Source organism: Penicillium soppii (genome assembly GCF_028829465.1).
Source record: "Penicillium soppii strain IBT 18220 chromosome Unknown utg000004l, whole genome shotgun sequence".
Taxonomy (NCBI): Eukaryota; Fungi; Ascomycota; class Eurotiomycetes; order Eurotiales; family Aspergillaceae; genus Penicillium; species Penicillium soppii.
In genome coordinates this window covers 2,660,243-2,684,158 of record NW_026643234.1, presented here as the reverse complement: position 1 = coordinate 2,684,158, position 23,916 = coordinate 2,660,243, and the positions used below count along the sequence as shown (strand labels likewise).

Here is a 23,916-nt window from a genome sequence, read left to right as displayed (position 1 = left end):
GATAGAATTAAACGAGATAAGGCTATTTTAGACCTAAAATCTAAGTCTACTCATACTACTAATGATAATAAGATATATAAGGGCTATTAATATAATATTATTTATAGCTTGATATCTTTAGTTAATAGCGCTTAAACAAATGTACACCGTTAAAAATACCTAAATTGATATCGAAGAGCTATTGTTACATAGGCTGTTATAGAATATAAATAGAAAAGGAGTTGCTATAGTTATGAAAACCACTGATAAAACTGTCAAATCAGAACTTTATTATAGTTACTAACTCCTTTATTATATTATTTAATTTTTTATAATATAAAAAAAGCCTAATAAAGGATAGAGTTTTATATTTAATCTAGTCATTTTAGAAAATGTATTATATCTTTTAAGGTTATAGATATATCAACTTTATTAACTAAATATTATAAGAATACCCTGAAAATTAACGTATCTTTATTAAAAAAAAATTAAATCTATAAATCTATATCAACTATGATTCATCTAGAAAAGGAACAATAAAATTAAATTAAATTATAATAAAAGATATAATAAATATTTCCAATATATTTTTATGTACTATAAATTATTACAAGTAGTTATTCAAGTAGTTATTAATAATGAAGATTCTTAGTTTATAAATAAATTATAGTAAATAAATTATCATGATACGGCAAGTCAAATCAAAAAGAGATCCCCTATTCGACAAGAATACTAAAAATAGGGGAGAAAGGAAAGAGGGAGGGAGAGAGGGAGAGAGGGAGAGCTCCTTAAATCCATCTATACCCCACATACTCAACACCCTAGGCATCCCCTATCTGATCGTATCTCTACGCGTTAACTATTATATTATCCCATCGCGAGATTCGCTTAGCCCTACCCTATTAAGGGATAGCCCTATCGTCTAGATACTTATTAGGGTGTTTATTATTTAGAGTAGACCGTATCTATTACTATAGCTTTACCGGAGGTCTTAGTTTTGCTAGGTATTTAGCATAGAAATTTTAAATCCTCTATAGTATATTCCGTATACTACTGTTAGGATACTAAGTATTATCAATATTACAGCCCTTCTACTAGATTTTATACTATAGTTTTCGGTAATATAAACGCGAATTAGGGATATAGTCAATTTCTTTTCGTCTTTATCTCCGATCTATATTAGTAGCTTAGGGTCTTTACTTTGGTTAGTTGGCGGTTACTACTCTGGCTTATCAGTATGACGGAGTTTCTTGGGCGTAAAGATTAGATAGATATCGAATTTAGATAGTAAATTTAATTAAAATATATATCTTACCTTGATGATAAGTTTCAAAAGTCTTATAGTTTTACAAGAAAGTTTCTTATTCGGCCTCTCTTATCTTAGACCTTTTAATAAGAGATAGAAAAAGTCGATAATATCGAAATTAGCCTCTCTCTAAGATTAGACCACCTACGGTTTTTATCATATTAACGCCTTCGCTGATAATCATTATATCTTATCCTATATATTATATTAATTAATAACTTTAGTTTAATTACCTATCTAAGTGTTACGCATAGCTAACTAGTCATAGTTATGTTAAGTAGAATCGGGAGATACTTCTCTGATTTCCTATAGACTTCTAATCTTAACGATCTATCTCTTAACCTTACTGTTACCTAATAGGCCTTATTGCGGGATAAGTTCTTTCGAGGATATCGAGGAACGATACTAGGTGGTGCGCCGAATAGATCTATACCGAAGTATTAGACTTATTCGTAGTGTATATTAAGTTATAATTAAGTAAAGAGTCTCTAAAGCTCTAAAGGCAGTTATAAGTAATAATATACAATCAGTGTTACGCACAGCTAACTGGTCACAGTTAAGTTAGATAGAATCGGGAGATACTTCTCTGATTTCCTGCAAACTTCCAACCTTAACGATCTGTCTCTCAACCTTACCGTTGCCTAATAGGCCTTACTGCGGGGTGAGTCCTGTCGAGGATATCGAGGAACGATGCCAGGTAGTGCGCCGAATAGATCTATACCGAAGTATTAGTCTATTCGTAGTGGTTGTCAAGTTATAATCGAGTAAAGAGTCTCTGAGGTTCTAAAGGTATTCACAAGTAACAATATATGATTGAAGACGAAGAACTAAACTAAGTATATAGAATGAGTGTCCTTATATATCCTTCGTTCCTACTCCCAGATCTACTCCTCTCGGTAGATCTTAGAGTCGCCGTATACTCCTGATATACTCCCGTGGAGTATATTCGGAGTCACGCTTAGTCAGTCTGTTCCTGCGGTTGTTCCTTCCTCGAGAAACCTAGTTTCTCAGGAAATGTAGGGGTCGTGTCTTGACTAAGCAGACCTTAGCGTATCCTGAGGTGAGCCTGTTCCTGAGATATGTCTTTTCCTACGATTAGACTGCGGCAACATCCTCAATATCCATGGATATCCACATATCCTCTCCGCAGATTGCGGATATAGTATATCACCCAATATCCGCAATCCTCAATTTTGTGGATATGGTATACCACCTAATATCCTCTGGATATTTGAGGATATCCAGTGGATATCAAACAGGCCAAACATGCCTAGCCTCACGACTCTTTTAAGTATGTATAATTTATGCAGTTTCCTACGTATTTTTAATGTAATCATAGTGTAATCATTAACTTTCAAGATTTCAATTTAGTAAATAAAATTCCGTTATCTCCATATAATATCAACTACCTTAAATCAATCTGAAATCCATCAGGTAACCTAGGCTGCTTTCGAATTCGTCCTGACCGTCCCAGCATGCTCTCATCTATTGGCATTTCTGGAAGGTCATCGTCATCTTCATCAAGAGATTCAGATAATCGTTTCTTTGATCGCTTACGCTGCACTTGCTTACTTTGATCATTATTCCTCTCATCATCTGAATCATCATTGCAGCTCCTCTTCTGTTGTGTGTCCTGTATGCTAGGCTCTTGATCCTCCTCTTCGTTGTCACTAATTGGCTCAAGAGTTTCAAGATGGAGCATTGGTTTCCGAGCTTGGTCTAATAACGCAGCTTCCCCAATAGAGAGATACTCCTTAATAACCTCTATCTCCTTCTGCTCAACGTCAAAATTAGTGGCGAATTGATGGAGCATTAATCCTCGGATGGTACTTGGTTTCAATTGACCGCGACGATAGTGGCAGATATCGCGAGCGCAATTGAATAATCGCTCAACGCCTGCACCACTAGCTGGGATCGAGAGAATATCCCGTGCTATCCTCGCAAGGATAGGAAACTCAAGCTCATGGTCTTTCCAGAATGCTCTTGGCTTCTGAATCTCAATCCCGCGGGCAAGATACCTCGCGATCTCATCATCTTCAGGCTTTGAGAGCTCATCCTGGGGCTGGTTTTGAGATGCACAAGCAGCATCTAGATCACCATATTCATCATCCGGGGCCTCTCTCGTGGTATCTTGTAAGACTGTATTATCTGAATCACGGTGAAGTATCTCTTTATATCGTTGAAACTCTCGCTTGAGAACTCCATGATAGTGATTAATATAGTCAATATCACCTTGCCAGTCTGACGATGCGAAATATCGAAGTTTCTTTGATGGGCAAAGGATTGTCGCGAGTGCATAGATATCGCCATATGATTCATAATCAGTCGCAGTGTAGTACTTTGAGAGCTTCCGCTTAGCAGTCTGAAGAGCCTGGAGCATATGCTTCTTCCAGACAACACCTTTATTCTTTAACTTACACTCAGCTTCATCTAGATGAGAGAAAAGCTTGTTATAAATACTATAGATGTTGTGTGTGGTAACATCCCTAGTCTTTGATAACATAGTGGTGAAGTCAAAGAAAGGCTTTGTGAGAAGAAGAAGATATTCAATCTGTCGCCACTCTTCTTGATCAAGTTTAAAGTGTAGATACTGATGATCTATACAATACTGGTCATAGAATGGTTGTAACCTTTTAGCACGATTGAGCATTATGAAGGTTGAGTTCCATCGGGTTTGGACATCCTGAATAGGAACCAAACGAGGCTCATTAGTTTGAAGAGCCATAAATGACTCCCGGCGTTGTGGGCTCGCATTAATAAAGACCGCAAGACCTCGGATCTTAGACTTTCTTATTAGAATAAACTCAGAAGCCTAAGGGAGATAGAGGACTGACCTTCTTTAAGGTATCTGCAATTTGCCGACTTGAGCCAGATTGTTTAGTCTGGAATGAATGTGTTCGCTCGTCAGGCCACTCTAGTTCAATCTCTTTATTAGGTGGCGTCACTTTCAGCTTCCCAAGAAGCTCATTTAAGCTTAATTGGATCACATGCGCAATACACGGAACTCGGAAGATTAAGGTATCTGGTTGGCTCTGCGACTGAATAGTCTCTTGGATGTTCATCACCAAGGTATTGTTGTTAGTTGCGTTATCTGTTGTCACAGATAAGACACGATTGGTGATTCCATGATTGTTCAAGAGCTGAGTAACGGTCTTACTTAGATTTTCACCAGTATGAGACCCATAAAGATGCTCAAATCCAAGAAGAACTTCACAATAATTCCAATCCTGATCAAGAAAGTAGCCTGTGATAGCCATGAAAGCTTGCTGAAATGGCGATGTCCAGCAATCAAGCGCTAGTGAAAGGCGACTCCCATCTGGAAGTCTTCCAAGAATCTCCTTCTGGTCATTTTTGACTGCAGAATCAAGATAACGTCGTATGCTTCGCGCGGATGGTATATCGATCTTGCTTTGAGCTTGTTGAATGACCTCTACTAGGTCCTTGAATTGGGTATGCTCCACGATTCGGAAGGGTAGGTGAGCCGCTGAGATAAAGTCTAGGATCGCTTTAACGAGACGCTCCTGGGAGAAAGGTTGGTGTTTTGGGATCGATGGCTTTAGGATAATTATCAAGATTAGCAAAAGAGATATTAAAAATCTTAATAATAGAGTAATATACCATCTTTCTTAGTAGCTGATCAACCCTCTGAGTAACTGGCTTCCGAGTACAGGTGCCTGCCTTAATATGTGCATTCATCGGTGATGACCCAGCACGGCGATATCTTGGATGAACAAGGGTACAGAGGCATGATATGCACATAACCTTTGGCTTGCCAGTCTTCTCATGTGCAACCTGATTGAAATTGTCCCAGACACTTGAAGTCTTTTTCCCATCCCAACGGATAGAGTCTTGTATATCAGGTGTTGATCCAGACTCTGTAGTTAACCACCAACTTATAAAGCGCTTACGAGATTCTTCCATCTCGCTACTAGGCTCAGAGGAATAGAGGACCCAATACTGCTGAAGAGGGAGGCCAACACGCGTAAGCGAGAGGGGTGCAATCGGAGATGAAATTTGAGACGTAGATGTCAATGGAGTTTGGCTGCTAATAAGCTCAGAGATATCATCTGAATAAAGAAGGTCGGTATTTAGACCTAGATCTGAATCAGCGCAGAAGGAGTAGTGGGATTGAGATGCTTGTGAGTAAGACATGGTGTACTTGATCACTATGTCAGAGAGAGAGAGAAACTTACATATAGAACGAGCTGAAAATATCAGAATTATGGCAAATATGCTGTAACTCGTAAGTTGCGGGTGCGTACTTGACATCTCTTACTTTTGATGGCGATGATTGGCTATTACTAATCACTGGTGTGGATATTTGAGGATAATTGAGGATATATTGTGGATATCCGCATGGATATCCTTGGATATCCTCAACCTTGCCGCCATATTCACCAAGTCCGCTGTCAACAACATTGGAGCTTCCGACCGGTAATCTTCGAGAGAATCTATTTAGAATCATTATATACTTGAAAGTTAGGCTTAGATCATTAATTTAAAGCTAAATTAACTAAATTTGACCGGGAAATGGCGAGTTTGGTCAAATATACTTAGTTCAGCTGAGAGATGCTATACTTCTTCCATGAGTAAATATATATTTCCATGGTAAAGTAAAGTGAAATAACAAAAAATCATGGTTTCCCCCTAATACACTTTGAAAATAAAGATTGATGCTATAAGTAATAATGAAGCTAATAAATATTGGTTAATACATAGGTATTACTTAATATTTCATTGGGAAATAGGATAAATAAGGGTAGTAGTATGGTCAGGACCAAACCTGTGTATCTTTTGTTCTGAAAAATAAATTAATAAGCTGTATAAGAGGCACATGACGACCCCTAAGTAGATAATCAAGCGAGAGTTATGCTAGTGCGGATATCCGCAGAATATCCTCATATCCTCGCGGATATCCATGGATATCCTCATTGAGGATATGGTATGAAAGTAATATCCATTATCCTCAATTTGCGGATATGGTATTGAGCCTAATATCCAATGGAGAGGATATGCCGCAGTCTATATACTACTATCTTCGCCTTAATTCTAGATTAGTGTTGCGTATAGCTAACTGGTCACAGTTACGTTAGATAGAATCGGGAGATACTTCTCTGATTTCCTGTAGACTTCCAATCTTAACGATCTGTCTCTTAACCTTACCGTTGCCTAGTAGGCCTTACTGCGGGATGAGTCCTGTCGAGGGTATCGAGGAACGATGCTAGGTAGTGCGCCGAATAGATCTAGACCGGAGTATTGGTCTATTCGTAGTGGTTGTCAAGTTATAATCAAGTAAAGAGTCTCTGAGGTTCTAAAGGTATTCACAAGTAACAATATATGATTGAAGACGAAGAACTAAACTAAGTACATGGAATGAGTGTCCTTATATATCCTTCGTTCCTACTCCCAGATCTACTCCTAGGGGTAGATCTTGGGGTCACGGTATACTCCTGATATACTCCATGGGAGTAAATCTGGAGTCACGCTTAGTCATGCGTTCCCTGTTGGTTGTCTGATCTTAGGATATGTTCTTTCCTGGGATACGCCTTAGATCACGTGTTGATCTTGGCGTGTTTCTGTGAACACATCGTTCCTAGGAAAGTGTCCATCCTGCGATGGCTGGTGTCATAGGATGCGTGGTTTCCGCGATGGATCCCTTCTTGGGTCCGCTGGCACCGTGGGCTATTCTGTATCATATTACGACTTTCCGTGATGTTCGTCACGTGATCGCCGTAGCGTATAAACTGGTTGGTTCTCAGTGATCCGTTTGACGGTTGTGGCCCCCACCCTTGATTGGTGTCTTTCATGTCCGTAACATAGAGTAAGGGTTTTGTCACGGGCCAGAGCCCATTGGATATCACGTGCTACCACGTGACCCACACCTGGGGTTATTGTGATCCCCTAAGGTTTCCAGGTTCTGCTGTGTCAGCAGAACCTGGGAGCGGAAGTGGGCCTAAGGCATTCTGATGCCTTAGGCACTACTTGCTACAAGTAAAACTGGGTTTCTCACTAAGCGATGCCTTGGCATTATTATGTAATTTACTATTATGTACCCGGTGCCTCGGGCATCCAATGAAAACCATCTGATCCTTAAAGTATCACATTATTATGGAGAACCCCGCGTCAGATAGTTCCTTTCCTCAAGATGAATGTAAACAGCATGTTGGCCTAGCCTTAATTGAATCAATTCAGCTACAGCCCTTCACAGGTTTCGGGATCGTAAGTAACGTCGTCTTCCTTGTTAGTACGGCTAGTCATTTACTAAGTTTCTATCGTATAATACGACCTATCTTAATTAGTATAGCTAGTAAAGTAGATTAGTTCGGGTTTAGGTTCGATTATAATTAGTGATTAATTAATACTAAGTATATAGTGCGGATATACGCGTCAAAATGGCTAATAGTTAGAAAAGCGAATATAGAATAATCTTTAGTATTATCTAATATAGTAAGTTAAATTCAAAAGAGATAGTCTTATTGAGTAAGAATATCAAAGTTAGGGAAGAAAGGAAGAAAAGAGAGAGAGAGAGAGCTCCTTAGAACTATCTATACCTTATATAACCAATAAACTAGGCATCCCTATCCGATCTTATCTCTACGCCCTAAACATTATAATTATAATAAACTAATAATTCCACGCTATCTACTTAACACGTTTTATTTGTAGTTAGATAAGGCTATAGAAAAAAGCAAACTGAAAAGTGGAGAAGATTCCTAGGATACTTATTGTTTATATATGAATACTAAAAAAGCCTTTTACTAATGAATATAATCATTATCAATAACTAAGATACTATATTAAAAGATTAGTGTCTTTCTTCTTTACTTTTAATTATTATATTAGCCTCTTAGTTATTCATAAAGATAATATTAGTAGACCTCGCTAACTTCTATCATTTAGTCCTATAGGACTACTACTATAGGGCTAGATAGGAATCCTATATAGTCCTAAAAGAGTACTAAGAGATATGAGTAAGGTACTATTCCGGTCTTATAGGACTTTAATAGGACTCCTATAGGACTATAAACACTATGAATATGTAACGGAGTGGATCCTGAATCTTCAGAGTCCTGTCATAGAGACGGGTTATCGCCAGCGTGTCACTGTCGATCACAGAGCGTACTCTGACCGCCACTCTACCCCGCTCCTATCAATGATAGATAGTCCATTCTTGGAAATCTGGAGGTTCTCCAAGAATCAGTCTCTGTACTATTCACATAATACATCTGTTCCGGAGCCATCTTCGTCTTACCTAGTTGACAGGCCCTATCCTGTAAACACTAGAACCCCCCTATACTTTACAGAATACGTAGAAAAACGAAACCTATATAAGATATATAGATATACGCTAAATTAATAGGAATTTAGCTTAGAGTAAGAGGTAGTATTTAATGATTTTAGATCAATTTTAATAAAAAGAAGCATAATCATAATATCCTACAATTAAACTATCTAGTACCCTTATTTAAATCTTTATCCCTACGCCGCTTACGATCTCTTTAGAGGCGTACCTAACTTAGCATAATAAATAATAGATATAGTACTAGATTATTATTTAAGTCTTTAGCGGTCTCTTAGTCTATATTAATCTCTTTTATTTTATCTAAGTTATTACCGTCCTTACCCTTATTAATTACTTTTAGTATATACTTAGGAAGTCCCGCCTTTCTTACGTTATTACCCTCAGTCCTTTTATCCTAACTTAAGATAGATAGATAGCCTTAGGTTAGAAATCCTCTTTAGTTTCTTTACTTTTAAAATTAAATTTAGATAACTAATAAAGTATTATTCAATCCTAGACTATTACTTTATTTAATAAGCTTCGTTGATAATAGTAAATATGATAAATAATATTAAATAAGCGCTTAACATATGCGTTAGTAGTTAGGATTAAAAAGATATCTTATATAATTACTATAATTAACTTAAAATTATTATTATTTAAATATATTAATATTAAGATATCCTTTAAATTCTTCTTACTATCTAATCTTTGATTATAATAGTAGTTTTAGTTAATCCTCCTTAAAGAGGCTTATTGTTATATCTATACTATATAAGAAATGCTTTACCTTTATAAGTACCTACGTTTTAGGCTAATGTTTCTAATAACCTTTTATATATGTTATATTATAAGGAATCTATATTATCGACTTTACCTACTTACTTTAGTCCTTTTAAAAACTTAAGCTTGTACTAAAATATCAGAATTATTTTAATTATATAAAAGCTATTATATATTTACATAGTTACTTTATAATATATTGAAAGGTTCTTATCTCTACTCTTAAGAGTCTTAGATATAGCCTTTTTCTAATTATACTCTCTTTTTCTAAAGTTAGGCTTAAGCCTACTTATAATAAGTAAATAATAGTTATAAACCTAGAATATATCTAAAAAGTATTTAGTATATTAGAGTATAAGATATATTAAATATATCCTAGATTAAAATAACCTTTAATTCTTGATTTAAAAGATTTAAAAATACTTCTTTTGACTATAGACTTATATTTAGTAATATATAATTAATATTAGATAAATTATTTAGAGGTATTGATTACTTTACTTTGATTAACGTATAGATAATTCCTTTTTATCTTTTTGTTAAAGAATACTCTTATTTTCTTTGAACTTTATTATTATTATCTTATCATTTTTTAGGTTAGCTTCTATTAGGCCGGGAAGATCTTTAAGGCTTAATTAAATTATGTAAATAAGATATAAAATCTATATAATTTTAGTAGAATTAAAAAGCTTTAATTATTTAATAGAATTATATAAATTACTAATTAAGGTTTTGTTATTTAAAATATTATTTATAATAATAACAAATACTTAATAAATAATCTTTTATTATTAAAGAGCCTTAAGGAGGATATTCATAAGATAAAAGCATATATTAGCTATAAACTAATATAAAACTTAAGAATATTTTTTAATAATCTTAATTTATATTTACGAAATAGCTTATAATTGTAATAAATACCTATTAAAAAGGTAAGATCTAAATTAGTAATTAAAAGTATCTAACAACTTAGTTATAGCTAAAAGAAAAGAAAAGAACTTTTACTACTTTATCTAATTAATTAATTAAAGCTAGTGTTATGTAGTCCTAAGTAATAAAAGGGTAAGCTTTTATCAAGAAAGCTAAGCCTTGATAATTAGATCTTTGAAGTCTTTATAATAAAGGATTTAAAATAAAAGGCGCAAGTTCGTTATTAATTTAACTTATACTTTTTTAAATTACTATTAATTAAAAAGCTTTTAAGCAAGTATATAAGTAGACGAATTATAATATCAATATTAGTATTAAATTAATAGAATATAAAATAGAATATAAAATAGAATATATGTAATACCATAAGTTTAAGTAATTATTATATATTTATTATAAAGCCCTTTTAGGTAATTCTATATATATAAGTAAATATATTCGTAATGAGTAACTTCGAATTGTTTAATATTAAAGATAAGTATAAGAGCGCTTTTCTGTGTCTCCGATAAAGTATTATTAGTTTCTTAGTCTAAAAGTATATTACTTAAAATATTCTTAAATAATGTATAACTTTAAAGTTTATTCTATAAAGCGAAGGATATAAGTAAGCACTAGTATACTATATAGCGTTACTACTTAATAAAATCTATCTTATTTATTATATAGTCTAAAGAACCTAGAACTTTTAATATTTAAGACTAATATAACGGAGATTTGAAGGAATCAGATATAGTTTTACTTAAAGGGTTTAGCCCATTATAAATTAACTATTAGCTAACGAAGTAACTAACGTAAGGGGCCTATTTACAATATTAACACTATATTTAAAAAAGGTAAAGGAATCCTAGTATAAGATAATAATCTAAGATGATAAGTTAGCCAATAATAGTATACTGATTTCCTCGTTAAGTTATAGAGCTTATAAAAAAGGTAACAATAAAAGTAAAGAAGTAATAGTATAATTTTTGTCTAAAGCTATTGAATCACTTTTAGTCTTAAGTAACATAAGTACTTTATAGCGAGGTAGTTCCGTTGAAAACCTTTATCTAAATTGATTAAAATATATTATACCAAATTGAAATTTAATAAAAGCTAGTCAAGATTAAGAACCTAAATCTATATTATTAATATAAAAGGAGATATTACCTTTATGATAATTGAGACTTCTTTTACTTATATAAAACGCGAGAGCTTAACTTAATAAATTAACTTAATAACCGATAATTAGTAGACTATAATATTCTATTAGACTATATAATAAAAGATAGATTACTAAGACTGTTAGGCACTCTTTCTAACCTTTAGCCTTTTTTGTTAGGATTTTACTTAATTAGTCTTCATAAGACTATATAAGACGAGGAGTAATAGATCCGACTATATAACGAGTAAGTTCCGTCTACGAAATGGATTCGGATGTAGTTTTACTAATGAAGATAGAATCATAACTAGTAATACTAATAGAGATAATGTGCCCCTAGCGACTTTATTTAGGGGAATAAAATGGAGCCCTAACCCGGGCCCCTTTATAGAAGATAAGAATTCGTCTCTATAAAAAGAACAATATATTATCAACACTCCTCGACTTATTTATTACCTATTTATTATCGTATCCTACCGAATCAATATGCCAATTACCCCTAACCTAGTAATCTTCTTATATAGATCTTGATATAGAAAAGGTTATCAGTTTTTTGATTATTAGTAAGGATATATAATCCGCGATTATCTTAAAAAATAGAATATACTACTTACTATTTTAGCTATAGTAAATACTTTTTGTCCCGTAATTAATTCCCAGGAATTAAAGTATAATTATAATAATTTAGGAAAAGCCCTTAAGAAAAGTTTTGATACTTAATATCATTACTAAGACAATAATTTAGTCTTAATACCTATAAATTAGATTCCAAATATCTTATAATTTATATTAGTAATAAGAAAGCTCGATTAATTATGTGTATTATTATCTTACTCCTAAAATTAGTAACTAATCTAGATTAATATGGTAATATCTTTAGGCGTATATAATTTACTCAATGCAACATTCTCCTTAACTACTATTACCGTTAAAATCTAACCGAATAAATTGTTATTTAAGGAGGCTTGTTATTAGATAGCCCTTCTTATATCCACTAAAATCCTTTATAAACAAGCTATTTATCCTAAACATTAGGTTAATACTAATAATAAAGACTATTTCTTTACGGATTATATTCTATTTTAGTAATGTTAAAGTATAAATTAAAATCTAAATAAATCAATAAATAATACTCTATTTAGAATATAATATATAACCTTATTCATAATTAATTATATTTATATAACGGAGTAGATCCTGAACCCTCAAAGTCCTATCGTTAAGACGGGTTATTACTGGTGTATTACTATTAATCGTATAACGTACCTTAACCGCTACTCTACCCCGCTCTTACTTATGTTACATAGCCTATTCTAAAGAACCTAAGAGTTCTTTAAGAATCAGTCTATACTATTTATATAATACAATTACCTAAGATATCTTCTTCTTACTTAGTTAATAGGCCCTATCCTATAAGTACTAAAAAAACCCTTATACTTTATAATTCTAATTCTTCTTCTTTAACTACCTAAGATTAAAGATACCTCCTAAAGAAACGATAATAATACGCTTATTAGTCACTTAGGAACCTTTTATAGGTTAACCTTTACTACTAAGTACCTCTCTTATTACGTCTTAAGACGACGGAACCCCTTTGAATAGCTTCGAGATCCTTACGGCCTAAATCGATAACTATCTCGCTAAAGTCGAGCGCCTTAAAATAAAAACTTTTATGCCACAATAGCCCGAAAGAAAAAGTTCGAAGAGGCTATCTGATAAATAATTAATAATAATAGTAAATTACTAATAAAGCTCCCCTTTTATATTATCGAATTAAAAGTAATATAATACAAAGATCAAGATTAAATTATTTACTTTTAAACCTTATTATAATATATAATAATAGTAAGCATAGCTTGATAATATATGATATATTCGCGGGTATACCTTATAAGTATAGATTAGATATATTCAAGATCTTAAGCGTAAAAAACTATATATTCTTCGATTATCGCGAGAGATAGCGATACTTTATCGAAGAAAAAGCGGAGCTTTAGCGTACCGCCTATAAAATAATATAAGAATTATTTTAGAACTAAATCCTTATATTATAGGCTAGTATCATTACTTTTTTATAAGAAACGTATTAAGGCTTTTATTAAAACTTGAGCGATTTTAACTCTTATCTTATATTACTTAAGTAATACTTGAAGATACCTTCAAAAGAATAATAGGTACTTAAATTTTCTACTAAGTTGTAGCTTTATCTTTGATCTTATATCTAGAATACTATATTTTATCTACTAAAAAACTAAGATAAAATAATATTAATAACAATATACTATTAAAACCTTATTTATCCAAATAGATTTTTAATCAAAATCTTATTGATTATATTTAATAAATAAACAGAATTATTTTTCAGATTAATAAAAATAATTTAAATAAACCTATTCTAATAGAATAACTTTGGAAATTAGTAAAAGATAAGATAGTTATTATAAGAATTTCTAAAAACGGAGTTAAGATGTTTATATAAAATAATATCAAAATATATATAAATCTTAATAATAGTACTAAAGTCGACATTATTAGTTATTAGCTCATTTAAAGATATATGCTTTATTAAGTACTACATATAGGTATAATTATCTTAATTATTAATAAGAGATTAATACTTATATATAGAGTCTAAGTAGTCCTTATACTAGTCATAGATTTAGGAGGAATTACTTATACTTTTTAAAGATATTACTTAGATATTAATAATAACCTTTATCTTAAAGGAAGCCTTATCCTCCTCTTGATAATAATTATACGTAACAAATAAATTAACCTTTCGCTATATAAACGCTAATAGTAGTATATTATAATATCTTAACCAATTATTATTTCATATTAATTTATAAAAGACTATAAAAACTATATATATATATTTATGTAATAATAAAACTTTTAAAAGAAATGCAGCTTGGAAATAAAGATTAAAAAGACCCTACTTAAGATAAAAGGATATCTAGCGAATTATAAGAATATTATAATATATTCGCTCCCGAGAATACTAAGACCCTCCTTTTATAAAAATCAATAGATTATATAATTAAGCTAAAAAATAACGAAGCGCTATTATATAGCCTGCTTTACCCTTTATCTTAGATAGAATTTCGAGAGTTACGGTTTTATTTAGATAAGAATATAAAGAATAGTTAGATTCGACCTTCTAAAAGCCTTATAAAGGCCGTTATTGTATTTATATTAAAAAGAATTAAGATCTTAATAAGGTCTTAATAAAAACCAATACCCTTTATTTATTAATCTTAAAGACCTTTAATTAACTCGCTAACGTAAGAATCTTTAGTAAGATTAATATATAAGATACACATTATTAAATCTAAATTCGTAAAAGAGAAGAGTGAAAACCCGCTTGTTATACTTAATATAGTTATTTTAAATATATAATAATATTATTTAGCTTTATTAACATATTCATAACCTTTTAGAATTAGATTTATATAATATTAACGAGGCTTCTTAATATATTATTTATACAATATATCTTAATACTATCTTGATCTTCTTATTAGATCATAAATCTTATATTAAATATATTTATCAAGTCTTATAAAAATTATATAAGGCTTGGTCATATAAAACCTACGAAATATATCTTTTATCAAGAAAGAGTTAAATTCCTAAAATTCATAATATCTAAGAGTAACGTTTAATAAATAAATACTATATTAATACTATTTATTACTTTATAAGAGATCTTAAAGAGTTATCATAAGATCTAAGTATTCATTAGATTCTATAATTTTTATTGGCGTTTATTTAGATATATAGTCTAGTTATACTATTACTAACTTCTCTTTTTTAAAAAAGAATATAGTAAAACACTAAAGAATATTATTTTTTTTAAATAAAGAAATATAAGCGTTTTACTAGCTTCTTAATACTTTTTAAAAAGCCTTAATACTTTATAATACTTTAACCTATAAATGTACATTTATATTAAGTCTAAGTATAACTAAGATACTATCTTAATAAGATAATAACGAGAAATAACGCCTTATAGCTTCTTATTCAAAAAGTTTAATAAATTTAAACTTACCTATTTAACTTTAAATTAAGAGCTTTTGGTTATTATTTACTTATTTAAGAGGTAATAAATATCGCGTAAAAAAGACTAATCTTATAAATAGCTTATCAAGGAAACTAAATATTAATTAAGTTGCGCTTATAGCTAAGCTTATAGTCCTAAGACGTTACAGCTTATAAAAAGAGAGAGATAGTCATTAAGTATCTTTATACTATTAATTATTATATTATTATATTATGAAGTATGAAATAAAAGAGAGAAATACTATTAAGCTTCTTTATATCGTTAAATACCTTTACGCTTATTAATATACTACTGTTAAATATTTTATAATAAAGTTAGAGATCGTTATTACATAGTTTTATCTTCAGTCTCTATAAGAGATATTATAATAGTTTTTATCACTTAAAGAGATTATATAATCCTTTAATAAGAAGTTGAATATGCTTATATAGTTAAACAAGTTTACAGCTTAGACTTTATAATATAATTAAAGTCTTTAATTAAATATTTATAAGATAAAGACCTAAAAAAAATACGCTAGCGGATTATTAATATAAAAATAAAGTGATATCTAAAAGCTATAAATAGCTTATAGACTAGGAAGGTCTTTGAAGATATTAAAATCGTTTATATATCTTTATAAGAAATAGTATATATTAGAAATCATTAAATACTTATTATAATAATCCCTTTATAAGATGTTTTGATAAACATATATCACTAAGCTAATAAAATGTAAATTTAATTAGGTTAAATATATTAAATTATGTAATAAGCTAAAATCGCTATCAAGATCTTAATATCCTTTTAGTAATTTATTAATTGATTTTATTATTTATTTATTATAAATAATTTATAAAAATAAAATTATAGATATTATCTTAATTATTATAAATTAGTTTTTAAAATATATAGTATTCTTATTTGTATTACTTATAATTGATATTAGAATAAGGATTAATATTGATTAATAAGCTTTAGTTAAAACTATACTATTAAAATTACATTAAACTTAGATTCTTGATAATAGTTTACTTGCAAACTAATTTTTATATAAAGTAAATAAACTAGATATTAAACAGTTACCTTCAATATTCATTTAATATAAAATAAATAAATTAGCTTATACTTTTATTGATAATGTAATTCGCTTTTAATAATACTATAAACTTTACAATAAGAATAATACTTTTTTAAGTGTTACTTATTTATAAACTAGATTTATAATTATATATTAAAGATAATACTTTAAAAGAAGAAGTTTTATAAACTTTATTAAAACTATATAAATTGTAATAAAAAGTAAGTAAATTATAGATAAAATATTATAATAAATATTATAAAGCGAAATAATTTTGAAAGGGATAATTAGTTGTATTCTTAACTGAAAACCTCTAACTTAGATCCTTATTAAAAAAGCTTATACTTAACTTCATTAGATCTTTAAAATCCTTGATAAATTTAAATTCCAAACAATATATACGAATCTATAACGTTTTTATGATATCTTAGTTTATAACAAGAAGTTTTAAAATAAACTATATTTTTAGTTAAGTAAAAAGACTATCCTTAGGAACATAGATAATAACTCTTTACTTAGGATATAAAGAATATAAAAAGAATAATCTTTAAGATCTAAAAGTAAAGGAAAAAATTAAAGTATTTGAAGATTATTCTAAAGAAAGTATCAATATAATCATAAAATAATAACAAATTAATAATAAGACTATTAACTCACCTTAGTGAAAGGCTATTCTTATAAATTAAAAAAATAAAATAAAAAGAAATTTAACCTTCAAAAAGATAATGAAGCGTTAAAGTATTATTAATTAAGTAAAGTAGTCCTTAATAAAATAATCTTTTGAAACCTTAGTATTAAATATATCGAATCAATAGTTAAAAAGATTATTATACTTATCTTAATTTATAATAATGATATGAATATAGATATAAGGGGTAAAGATAATAAAGGCCTTAGTATAGTAATCATTATTAAAGAGACGCGCGGTAAAATATATGAAAGCTTTAATAAAAAGATAGTAAAGTATTAGTATATTAGTAATTATAAAAGTAAGAGTTAATAGTCTATAATAACTATTTATAATAGCTTTATAAGCTATAATCATATTTTATTAATATATTAGAATAGTATTATTAAAACTCTAAAGAAACGCTTACCTTCTTAACTTTTTTTATTAATAGCGATCTTAAACTATTTATAATACTCGCTAAGTAGAACTTTGAAGTTAATAGTTAAATTATAAACCGTAGTACCTAATTCTTTTTAGTTATTTTATCTAAAACGCGAAAGCCGTTAGCTCCACTCTCTTACTAAGGTTTTATCTAATTAAGTAGATATTATAAATACAAAATATTATTAAAGATATCCTCATTAAATTATAGTAAAACGCTAGCTAGCTATTATTATATTATTTATATAAGAATATTACTTGTAAGCTTATAATTTTATTATAGTTAGTATATTACTCATAGTTTTTAAAACTTTATTATTTAGATAAAGAATTATTAGTAGTTCACTCAGGTTTTAAATATCTATAAAGACATAAAACTAATATATATACTATTTTATATAACATAACTATAATTATAAATAAAAAGAATAAAGGATCCATTTTAACTAAGCCCGACGAAGATTCGAAAAGTCGTAGTATCTCGGGTAATAATCGTGGGATTTGTATTATATCCTTTTAATATACTAATAAAAAAATTATTATTAGTCTTTTTAATCTCTTTATTAGAATCCTTCAGCTCTTCGGACGAGGAATCTTTTAATGGAGGGTGATACGTAACCTTACGTTTATTAAGAGCTTAAGGTGTTGTTATAAACAATAAGTAGACGTAAGAAAGCTATTTAAATGATGAAGAAATACTGAATAGTTAATAAGTAATTGATAAATATAGAAAAGTAAATAACGTATTTAGATAAATAATATAAAAAAGATAGATAAACACTAAGGAGAAGATAGCTATATAAATATACGTCGTTATAAAAAGAATAAAGAAAGAAAAAGGTAAATAATAACACATATAAACTTAATATCCACGTTAAAAAAGTAAAATTACTAAATTAAGATAACTCTTAACCTAAGGTACCCTTATCTTTCTTTATTTATTTCTTACAAAAGAGTTAACCTTAGATATCCTTCTCTTGACTAAAAAATATTCAACTTCTAGCTCCTTAGCGTTTCTCTCTAGCGCTTTACTTATAATTCTTTATAAGTAGTATTAGCTAGCTATCTTTTCTTACTAGGTTTTTAATAAGCTACGCTTTGGTACCTATAACATTCCACAGATATAGACATCTATTACGGATAAGGAGATAATTATAACGGAGTAGATCCTAAACCCTTAAAGTCTTATTATTAAGACAAGTTATTACTAGCGTATTACTGTTAATTATATAGTGTACCTTAAACACTGCTCTACCCCGCTATTACTTATTAAATAGCCTATCCTAAAGAACCTAAGAGTTCTCTAAGAATTAGTCTTTATACTATTTATATAATATACTTATTCCTAAGACATCTTCTTCTTAGCTGGTTGATAGGCCCTACCTATCCTATAACACTAGAAAACCCATATACTTTATAGTATAAAAGTTAAAACTAAAGCGATCAAGGTTCTCTAAATAAATACTTCTTAAATAAAATTATAATCCTTATAGATATGTCTTTAAAGAAGAAACCTAATAAAGGTCTTTAGTTTTATATAGATTTCTAAGTTAATCATAACTATAGAAAAAGATAATTAATCTTTTCCCTTAATTGTTAAGATTTTATAATTGATAAGTACCGTAGATTTCTTTATAAATATTAATATTTAATAATTCTTTTACTAAATTTAGTTTATTTTTAATAATACTTTAAATCTTAACATAGATCTTATAAATATAAGATAATACTTTACGGACCTACTAATGGACTAATTACTTTTAAAGATCTATAACTGATATTCTTTATGAATCGTTTATTAAAAATATTCGTATCTATACTTAAATCCTTGAAGATTATTAATAATATATATATATATAAGGTAGGATTATGGGTTATACTCTCTAAGTATAAATTATTAGTCTAGTAAACTAAATTTCTTAGATGTATTATTACTACTAAATATATATTTATTAATCTTAGGATAAAGAGCCTTTTTAATGATAAAAGGCGTATAACGTATTTAGTAAGCGAGCGACGTATATAAGCAAGTGACATACCTATCCTAAAACGCGTCTATAAATTAAAACTTAATTAATTCAACTACCTACTATAGCACTAAAACGCCCTTAAAGTTCTCGAAATTTAATTAAGTAAAAGGATAGAATCTTATTAGCTATAAAGAACGAAGAGATTAGCGCTATTCGTAAAGTAGTATATTATTTAATATATCTAAATTAACACTTCGCCGCCGCTTCCGCGGTATTTGAAGCCGCGCGAATTTACGCGCTAACTTATATAAATTAACCGAGATAGAAAAGGAAAAATAGCTTTAAGATATCTATATAGTTCCCTTAGTTTGTTAATATATTAGCGATATTTTATAAAAATTTTAGTATTTTTATACAAGCTTTCTTAGTCATAATAATATATAAAATAACTAAAAGGTCTTAACTAAATAGTTAAGTTATTAATTACTAGCTTATTCTTTATTAAAATTCGCTAAGTAGGCTAGTTATTAATATTATCTATAAATAATATAACATAAAGAAGCATTAGTCGCGGTAATTGATAAGGCTCCTCTTAAACCTCGTTTATCTACTCTAATAGTATTTAGAAAGTAGATTAATAGCAATACTTACCTTTATTAATTTTACTATTTCTATTATTGAATATAGTCTATACTACTAGTCCTTTGAGCTATTTGATTTGTTTAGCTCATTATTCTATATAAGCGTCGGAAAGTCTTTACCTACTGCCCTACTCTATAAATCACCACCCCGTTAAACACATTATTATTATTTTTCTTCTTATATCTTCTTATAGCTTTATTAGATATAGCTAATAGGCCTACCCATAAGAAAAATAGTGAGTTATCCCTAGAGTAGAGGTCTAGTACTATTTATATATATTTATAAAACTATATGTAATATAATTAAACGCTTTTAACAGTACTAGACTATTAAATCGTGGCTTCGCTTTAGGCGCCCCCGGAAATATAGTAATCGAACTTCTAAATTTATATATTTATAACCCGCCGGAATCCGTTCTATACCTATAAAAAGCTAAGTACTATTATACCCGGATAACTAAGTCGGACTACTATTTTAACTACTTTAAGGGTATACGATATTCGGAAATACCGTATAAAATTAAAAATCTTAATTAAATATTAATTAACTTACTATTAATACTACTTATTTAAATATAAAAAGATATATATTTAGGGAGTAACGTTCGAAATTAGATATTCTCGGATAAATATTCTATTAAGCGTACCTTAAACTTTAAATTATAATAATATTAATGGTTTATATCGGAGGGTTACTAAAGGGAACTTATAAATACTAAATTATATATTAAAGACATTATATAAATAATTTAAGATATAATTTAAGTTAATAATCGGTTATCGTTAGTTATAATAAAGTAAGAGAAGGACATTAATCTCTTATCATTAGAGCGCGGTTATACTATAATCTTATATATTACTATCTTTAAAAAAGGGTTAATTCGAGATTACCGACTAGGTTATATCTTTTAATAAGATAACGCGCGAATCTATATAATAAAGCTTATATCAGAGTAGTTCGAAATATATTATATATACGTTAAGGAGTAGTCTCTATTTTTACCGGATTTAAACCTGATTAAGCCCGTTTAGCGGTAGTTAAAACTTAACTCTTGAATTTATTTCCTAAGCTTATATATATATGAAGGTCTAAGGAGGATTAGATGGTATTTGAAAGGTATATAAAGGTTACTCAGATAGCTATTCCGTAAGAGTAAATTAATAGGCTAATTTTTAGTATAAGTAGACTTTATAAGGCGGTACGGAAGGCTAAAGGTTATCATACTAAATACTAAAATTAAGTTTTATCCGAGGATAGCCTATGGTTTGAACCTAATTTATTAGAAGTGAACATGATAAATAGTGGTGTAGTAGTATATGGTTTTATAGATGTAGATTTTTAGTTATGATCGGGTAAAAATGCGGGTAGGTACAGACTTTCCGATAGGGTGTGTATTTCTTGATTATATACTTACAAACTTTGTTTTAGTTATAATATTATTAGCGCTACTTACTAAGAGGCCTATCCTTATTCTTAAGAATCTATGAATTATTACTTAGATACTTCTGTTCGGTCATATTATTAGTGTTTCCTAGTTAGTCAGATCGGTAGTAATTTATAGGTCGACTATTTCTTCTATTATTATTATCTAAGGGTAGTCGTTTCTGAGGTTTTCGAGTAGTATTCAACTGTAAAGTATAAGAGGTTTCTAGTGTTTACAGGATCTATCTAGAGCCTGTCAACCAGGTAAGACGAAAGATGTCTCAGGAACAATGTATTGTGCGAATAGTACAGAGACTGATTCTTGGAGAACTTCCAGGTTCCCAAGAATGGGCTATTTATCATGGACAGGTTCAGGATTCACTCCGTTACATCAACGATCCGAATCGGAAGATTAATATATATTAAGGGCTATATCTAAATTAATTTAATCAGGGCTAGGCTAGTATTTATATTAATCTTAAAGAAAGGAACTGTCTAACGTGGATTCACCGTAATAACCCTAGCCACGAGTCACGTGACAATACGTGATATTCAATGGCCTTTGGCCCGTGACAACCAGATCGACGACGACGGAGACATCGTTGTCCCCGTTATAAGATTATACCGTCATTAAAAGGTAAGGAGGGGGGTACTGTCACGGGATACAGCCTAGTAATTATTCTGCAAAGACCACATTACGTTAAACCCTATGTTAGATAGTTACTTTCTGTAAGCTTAACATAAATAGTACATTAGCCTAGCCCTAATTAAATCAATTTAGCTATAGCCCTATATAATCTATTAGATCTCAATGAATTTATGATTTATCTTAAATAAAATGCTATTAATTTTGTTAACTATGAGCGAGGTCTATCTAGCTAGATAAATCTCTCTTATATGCTCTAGTTACCTATATATTCCATATCCCTAAGGGGCCGCGTCTGTGGCTAAATAGCTAATTCTTTATGAATATAAGATAAGAAGATTACTAAGTTAGGGGTGATTAGCCTATTAACCCGGTAAGATACGATGATAGATAGGTAATAAATAAGTAGAGGAGCGTCAACGATATAGTATTCTTTTATTAAGACTAATTCTTATCTTTTATAACAAGGCCTAGGTTTAGGCTTCCTTTATATCCTTAAATAAAGCTAATAAAGGTATATTATCTTTATTGGGTATTACCTCCGGATCCTTTTCGTAGACGGAACTTTTTCGTTATATAGTCGGATCTAGTACTCCTTATCTTATATAGTCTTAAAGTCTTTTATAATTTATCCTCCCCTTTATAATTATTATCCTCGATAGTCCGTCCTCCTTATCGGTTAAGGAGCGATAGCAATTCGCTAAGAGAACACTAAAGATAGCTATTTTATTAAGTTTTATATTAAAATTTAAATAAATTTAGATTATTTAGATAAATAAAGTAAACGGCTTTATTCTTTACAAAATCTAATTAATAACAGCCTCATTACTCTAGTGATAATTTTTCGTTTCTCCTTAGATTCTCTTACTATATACTATTAAAGAAGATTATATATGAAATAATCTTTTAAAGCTTATAAAAGGAAAGCGGCTAACCGTAGTAATAACGGCGATAATAAAGACAATAAAGAGAGCGATAGGAATAAGTATTATTTATCCCTTGAAATAATTTAAATGTACTTTCCCTTCAGTAAGGTTTTAATAATATATATCTTATCTTAAATATATTATATTATATTTCCTTATAAATATAGATTCTTATTTTATGATATAGATTAAATACTAACTTATTGATAAAGTGTTAATATTATATAGATAATATACGAAATAGAAGGATATTTATAGCCCCTCTTTAAAGGGAATAGCCGGCGATACTTTAGATCTTTTTAAAATATTCGATTAAATAAAGAAGTTTTAGAATAATAATTCTAAACCTTTAGATAAATTTAGGTTCGATTTCCTTAACCAAATTTATTCTTTCTTTTATAAAGTAAATAAAGCTATACTATATTTAGGTTATACTTTTAAGCGCGCTTATATTACTTATTAGAGTACTTATATAATTAATTAATTAGATTAACATATTTATAAGTTATATATATTTTATTTTAGTCTTATTAATAAATTTATAAAAAAAAGAAAGGACTTAATTTCGAAAATTTATTTATTAGTAATTTATACCTCTTTCTTTAACTACGTTTTATTATATCTTTAATAGATTAATAACAGTAAAAGGCGGAGTAAT

The 23,916-nt window shown here is 29.3% G+C and overlaps 1 protein-coding gene across 1 annotated transcript; it reads right to left on the bottom strand.

The window, feature by feature from the left end:
- Positions 1-2,690: 2,690 nt before the first annotated feature.
- On the bottom strand, positions 2,691-3,788 carry N7529_004409 (uncharacterized protein; the record flags this gene model as incomplete). The annotated part of the gene is made up of 1 exon (XM_057239936.1): positions 2,691-3,788. The coding sequence occupies one exon, from the start codon at positions 3,786-3,788 to the stop codon at positions 2,691-2,693; it is 1,098 nt and encodes a 365-aa protein (XP_057099231.1).
- Between the last annotated feature and the right edge of the window lie 20,128 nt (positions 3,789-23,916).